The sequence below is a fragment of the Hemiscyllium ocellatum genome, unplaced genomic scaffold (genome assembly GCF_020745735.1).
Source record: "Hemiscyllium ocellatum isolate sHemOce1 unplaced genomic scaffold, sHemOce1.pat.X.cur. scaffold_3620_pat_ctg1, whole genome shotgun sequence".
NCBI classification, from domain to species: domain Eukaryota; kingdom Metazoa; phylum Chordata; class Chondrichthyes; order Orectolobiformes; family Hemiscylliidae; genus Hemiscyllium; species Hemiscyllium ocellatum.
Window position 1 is genome coordinate 32,854 of NW_026868513.1, and position 7,091 is coordinate 39,944.

The 7,091-nt window shown below is 43.2% G+C and overlaps 1 protein-coding gene across 1 annotated transcript; it reads right to left on the bottom strand.

Moving 5' to 3' along the window:
• Positions 1-744: 744 nt before the first annotated feature.
• Positions 745-4,499, bottom strand: LOC132813375 (uncharacterized; the record flags this gene model as incomplete). Its single annotated transcript, XM_060823129.1, has 5 exons — positions 745-1,044; positions 1,698-1,808; positions 2,156-2,199; positions 2,471-2,584; positions 4,218-4,499. Coding segments are annotated over 5 exons (698 nt in total), but the record flags the coding sequence as incomplete, so codon positions are not given.
• Between the last annotated feature and the right edge of the window lie 2,592 nt (positions 4,500-7,091).

Sequence of the window (7,091 nt, forward strand, 5' to 3'; positions counted from 1 at the left end):
GAAAATAAAACACCCGGGAAAGGTTTAGAACGTGTTATTCACCATCACAAAGAATGAATGGACTTGAGAATGGATTTAGGAGGAACCTGGACAAATTCATGAGGGAGACATTAATAGAAGGCTATTGCATTCGGTTTTGTGAAGTAGGGCAGGATGGTGGAAATTCGTCCAGAACATCAAGTGCGGCCTCGACCTGTTCAGTTTCTGTGTAGACATTAATATAGATTGCTCAGCAATACTATCTCATTATTAAATAGTCTGATGCACAATATTTTGATGTGAAGATGCCGATGTTGGGCAGAGATAGACAAAACTGAAAATCACACGACACTAGATTTGAATCCAACAAGGACTATCATTTTGGACTATAATCTTGAGTCCTATGATTTTCAATTTTGACTACAATTTGACTAAACGAAGGGGACCACTGCGGGCTCACAACGCCAGGAACCAGGGCTGGATTTCACCCTCAGTTGTTATCTGTGTGGAGTAGCACATTCTCCCCGCGTCTGCGTGGGTTTCCGCCCCGTCCTCCGGTTTCCTCCTGTGCAGGCTCGGTGGATTGGCAATGGGAAAAGCAGGTTTATAAGGATTGGGTGGGATGAATTTCGGTGGATCAGCGTGGACTCTATGGGCCCAATGGCCTGCTTTCACACTGTAGGGATTCAATGATTTTCGTCATTCCCATTTAACACAATGACAATAATGGATTTATTCCATTGCTTTTACAGGAATCGAAGGATTTGAAGGATAAACAGAGGTTCAGCAATTAGAATACACCATCGATTAAGGTATCGTTCACAATCAACCCATCACATCTGGCTTGTTGTCTTTTTCAAATAAACAAAACAAAAGCAACTTTTCTGTAACTGTACTATCACTGAATATTGTTGGAGTTCATGGAATCCAGGCGTTTCCGCTTCCCTTTTTTATTTTGACCTCTGCATACTCCGCCTCCTTTTTATTTGGTTTTCTTGCCGTTTTCTCGGAAGCGGAAAGATTCAAAGACGCGTAGGTCAGTTCGCCAGCTGTCCGGTGCTTTGTCTGTAATAAAACAATGAAATATAAGTAGTTTCTGCTACTCACTTTAATAAAATTATTCAGGCTGTCGGTGTACATTACCAAGCTGAAAATCACACAACACCAGGTTGTAGTCCAACAAGTTTAATTGGAAGCAAGAACCTTTCGGAGCACCTCTCCTTCATCCGATGTTTGCAGAGTGCACAATTGTAAGACTCAGAATTTATAGTAAAAGTTTACAGTGTGATGTAACTGAAACACCAATCTGTGCAGACACGAATTGTTAAGGTTAACCCGAGAATGTAACTTTAAAACAAAGTTTTGTGATTTGCATATGAAAGAAGCGAAACTAACATTGTCATTCTAAAAGATGAGAGACTTAACAAACAATGTAAGGTATTTTGCAATGTGTAATTTCAGTTACATCACACTGTAAACTTTTACTATAAATTCTGTGTCTTAAAATTGTGTACTCCAGAACCACTTGAGGAAGGAGCGGCGCTCCGAAAGCTTTTGCTTCCAATTAAACCTGCTGGACTACAACCTGGTGTTGTGCGATTTTTAACTTTGTACACACCAGTCCAACATCGGCATCTCCAAATCATACATGACTAAGGTCAGACGTGTGTTAAAGCGGTCCCCATTGGAAAACCGATGGTTAATTTTCATGACAGTACCTGCGCATACACAAAGCTCTCTTTCTCCGTTAGTAGTTTTGCAGGTTTCCTCTCTCCGCTGAAGTGGAGAGCAGCATAAATCGGACTCACTGCCTCTCTGTCCCGATTGACCTGAGGAAGGTTTTGCAGAAAGGTTAGCCAGCAAGTTTAAAAAAATGTAATCACAAATCGAGCTGTGCCTCTGCTCCTGACTGAAGAGCAGGCCAACTGATCCTAACAAAACGCAAACATTTAAAATGTCTTCGAGAGTTGCGGGCTTGTCTGGACTCGACGTCATTGTCCCAATGGATCACTGTCTCGTGTTCATATCAGAGCGATGCACTGGGGACACCGTGAACTCGATATGCGTGCCGTCGAAGGACACCGTCTGAGATTCCTGGAGAATGGATAGAAATTACCCGTATGTAGACAACATCCCACTCACAGTTTCGTTCTCGTTGTCATAAGTAGAAACTGACCTGTTCCTCAAATTGGCTGTTCATGTCCTCAGCAGTCGCGTTGCCTGTCAGAGAACCGAATGGCATTACACACATGATCATTTTCACAATGTATCACAAGCCCGCAAGAAATTAAGCCCCATTGAAGCAAAGTGAGCAGGCTCGCCGAACGCTAACATTCTGCTATATATCTGGATGAGATGAGCTGCACATTATGCGCACTGCACTTGAAGATTTCATTCCAGACTGCCCGTCCCCTTTCTCTCCTACTGCAGCAGTGACATGGAACAAGAGATGAAAGCCCAGTACAGAATCAGGAAAAAAATCAAGTCTCACCAGTTGTTTTGTCTAATTTGCACCCCTTGAAGACAATTCCCAGAACTAAAATCATAATCCCGCCTGCTGCACAACCAAAGACTAAGGCGTAGTAGAATGTACGGTCTTGGTTACCTATAGGGGACAGAGAAGGTGTAATGTTAGCATTTTTAAAAGCAGATGATACAACATATTCGCCAATCCAGGTAACAGACTGCACTCACATTAAAACCGTCTCTGCCACATTCCTGCAGCTTCTCACCGAACGCGAGGCTCCGTTGTCCCTTTATCGACCAACTAATTGAACCACAAAGCGCCTATCCATTTCGAAAACACCAGCATATGTTCAGAATAATGACCGTATTTGATTTAGTGAATATACAGCATTGTTTATAATCCCTCCGCGAATTAGCGCGTATTTACCAGGTGGAAAGATCTCTACCTCGTTCCACACGTCATTCAAACAGGCGAAAGAATTGACCCTGTGCCCATCATTTACGAACCATGCTTCCTATATTCTTTTCCCAATCATTTAGAAAATAACAAGCACTGGTCCCAGCCCTGATCCATGCGGGATACCACTGGTCACAAGACTCGAGTCCGAAAAGCAAATTTCTACCACCACCCTGTCTCCTCCCGTCAAACCAATTTTGTATCCAATTGTCTAGCACTCCCTGAATCCTACGTGATCTAATTTTACTAACAAGTCTGCCAAGCGGAATCTTGCCGAAGGAACATGTACCAAAAGACTGGATGAATGCATCAGATTTTACTATTGGCTCTTGGGATGTGGGTATCGGGGGCTGAGGCAGCATTTGTTGTCCATTTCTTTGTAGCAGAGTCGCTGTTCTAACATATGCATTGTAGCATCTATTATGGACACTGTTTTTGAAAGGCCAATGTGATAGTGATCAGACCATCTGATTCTGTGATGTGGATTTCGGGGGATAAGTATTCACGCAGGGCTTACTTGCTATTCTGCAAAACGGTGCGCCGGATCTTTTGCTCCTACGTGTAGGGACAATCAGATTTTCCTCCTCCTCGGATGCTGCCCGACCTGCTGTGCATTTCCAGCACCACTTCAATCTTCACTCTAATCTCCAGCATCTACAGTACCCACTTTAGCCCCAGAAAGACCGCACCTTCAACTGAGCAATACTGCCTCAGCACTGCGAGGCTCTGCCAAACCATTGTGAGTGGGATCGGAAGAGGAATTGATCCTACGGCCTTCAAAAACAGATAACAAAAAAAAAATAAGCGATCAGACCAACTGAGGTGCGTACCAAGGCAGTAACTACGGAGTGCCCAGGAAGTGAATGGAGAGCGAGTGGCGTCTGATGTTGGACGCATTACGGTGATGGAGATAAGGAGGACAATAAAGTGGGAGGTGAACATAGAGAGAAAAGTAACTTTGATTTTTCCAATAAGACCAAGAGTGAATTGGAGAGAGAGAGAAAGAGGGAGAGAAAGACAAACTGAGATGGAGAGCAAGAAAGTGTTTATCATCAGTCTTGTGGATGAAACCTCGCGTCAGACGAGGAAACTGGCCATAGACATGCTGGTTCCCGGACACAGTGCAGATGCAGTGCAGGCCGGTTTCTGTTTGCGGTAAATTTTGAACTGACGGCTTTGTAACACTTCAAATCTGTTTTTAACGTTGGCTGAAGTGCCAAGCATCCGGGAACGGATTGGACCCTTGTATTTTTAATATTGATGACAGATGTTAGGTTCCTCTGTATATCAAAAACTGAAAACCGGTGACCCTTACCGTGATTCGGAATTTTGTCGCTGATGTTTGCCGGGACGCTGCGTGTGATGTGAGAAATCTGGCAGGTGTAGACTGACCCCTTCTCCGGAAGACTGAGCTCGCTGGAAACGTGAAATAAACCCTCTTCGTTCACGATTTTCCTGATGTTGATGCCAGACGTGATTTCGGAGAGATTTTTATACCACACGAGTTCAAACTGCCCCGGGAAGAAGCCAGCAGTTGTGCAGAGGAGAGCGAGGAAGGGCGAGTACTGGCGGGTTATCTTCAGCGGGGTTGGCGGCACTGGAACACAATAACAATCAACAAATCAACATCGGAAGTTGTGTGTGGGTTGGACAGCAGACAGAACAGAACAGCCTGTCAAAAGGCATAGATTTTTTTGAATTTTGGAGGGAATTTTTTTTAATCACCCTAATAATGTTAACAAATAATGTTCCCATTCTGAAACTTAAAATCGATGTATGCTTGTTAAACCGCTCCTTCTTTTCATTCAGATAGAAAGTGGAGATAAATGGAGTGGACAAAACCATGCACAAAACAGACAAAATGTTGGACGAGGCACGCACTCTGCACACGCAGCTCTGAATCTATATTGAATAAACAGTGGTCACAGTTAGTCAGAGTCCATACTAAATAATCGCCAGGTGCACCAGACACCCTCAGTTTATTGTCCATTGAACAATCACTGGTTCAATTGGATACCAGAAATTCAGAGTCTACTCAATGGATCCACCAGATATTCTCAATCCACAGTTTGCATTTAATTATAATTGGTCCCATCAAAAGCCTCAATCTCAAGTCCAGGACTGGTCGTGTCTTTGTATTTAGGTTGCAATGAAACGATGATTGAAGATGAATAAAAACGGGGCGTTCAGTTTCTATCACTAGCGTGACACTATCGCAAATACAAGCTTAATCCAATTTACTTTTCACTCCCTTTCTTTTTTCTTTCTCGTTTCGATTATTGAGCTTGGAATTTAACCCTCTACCCGTCTGTCCGAAGGTACGTTTGCATTTGAGATCAATCCAACCTCCACCCGCATCTGTTAAAACTGCAATAAAAAAATTAGCATCCTAAATTCAAGAATTCCTTTGTTTGCTCGGCCCCGCCCCTCAAAAGATGACAAATAGCTAACCCTTTTCAAGGAAAGGTATGCATGCAATGTTGGTGTTTCTATCGACTTCATATTCTATTTCCTATTTCCAATTGCCCTTGCGAAGATGGTAGTAAGCTGTCTTCTTGAACCACGGCAACCCACGGAGGTATGCCTGCATCCGTAATGTTGCAAAGAAAGGAGTTTTCAGAATGTTGACCCAGCGACACTATTATGGAAAGATGATACATTTCAAAGTCGGGATGGTGAAAGGTTGGAAGGTCATATTGCCACGTATCTGCTGCTGTGGGCTTTGTAGGTGCTGTCGACGAATATATAGTGAATTTCGACATTGCGTATCCCTCTAAACTTTCCCTGATTACAAACCCACCCAGATGCTTTTAAATCTTGTACTTGTACAAGCATCCACGAGCATTCTAGCCTTGTACTAGCCTTCTCACAGCTTATTCCATGCACTCACCACACTCCTCGTGGAAAGTTGCCCCTTAGGTCCATTTTAAATTATTCCCCTCTCACCCTAAAACTTTCCACTGTGGTTCTTTACTCCCCCATTCCAGGGAAAAGACCTTGTCTATTTAATTTATCACGCCCGTCATGATTTTAGAAATCTCTATCAGGTCAGCCGCTGACCCTCCAGCGAAACCAACTCCAGCCTATTCAGCCTCTCCCGATAAATCAAATCGTTCAAGCCTGGCTACATCCCTGTAAAGCTTTTCTGAACCCTTTCAAGTTTCAAAACATCTTCCGATGGAAGGAGATCAGAATTGCATACCGTATTCCGAATGTGGCCTCACCAATCAACCTGCACTCCAAGGTCTCTGTTCAGCAACATTTACCAGGACGTTCCCATTATGTGTATAAGTTCTACCCTGGTTTGCTGTTCCAAAATGCAGTACCTCTCATTTGTCTAATTAAACTCCATCTGCCACTCTTCTGCCCGGTGGCCCATCTGATCAAGTTCTTGTTGTTCTCTGAGGTAACCTTCTTCGCTGTCCACGGCACCTGCAATTTTGTTATCATCTACTAACTTACTTACTTTACCTCCTATGTTCACATCCAAGTCATTTATGAAAATGACGAAAAGCAGTGAACCCAGCACCCCGATCCTTGTGGCACACCACTGGTCACAGGCCTCCAGTCTGAAAGGCGACTCTCCATGACCACCATCTTTTTCTACCTTTCAGGCAGTTCTGTATCCAAATGCCTAATTCTCCCTGTATTCCATGTGATCTAAACTTGCAAGCCAGTCTACCATGAGGAACCTTGTCCAACCCAGTTCATGTAGATCCCTTGGGAAATATGTTGGTTTCCTAGTGGTGCACACATTCTTCACACAATGTGAATTTGAACAACATGCGATCTTTGCATGTACTTTCCAGGATTGCATTTAGTCATTTCCTCATTGATCATTTGCTTCAGGCCTCCAAACCTCATTTTCAATTGACAAAATCCTGTTGCAATCCCAGACCAACATCTGGTATGGATGATGCCACTACCCATTTCAAAGGCAGAGTTGCTTTACAAAACAGGCCAGTTACATTTGAAGCTGGTGCACAGACTTGAGCAAGTGCCTCGAGGACCTATTTAGTATTCAGAAAAAAAAATCACTTCATATATATTTCCATACAGTGACTTCATGTAGGGAGATTGGTTGCATCAACATAACGAGGTAAAGTTTTTAGTAAACTTTATCCACTTCTTAAAATCAGGATTAAGATGAAACTCAAACTATGAGGAATGTATATATTTATCAACAGTT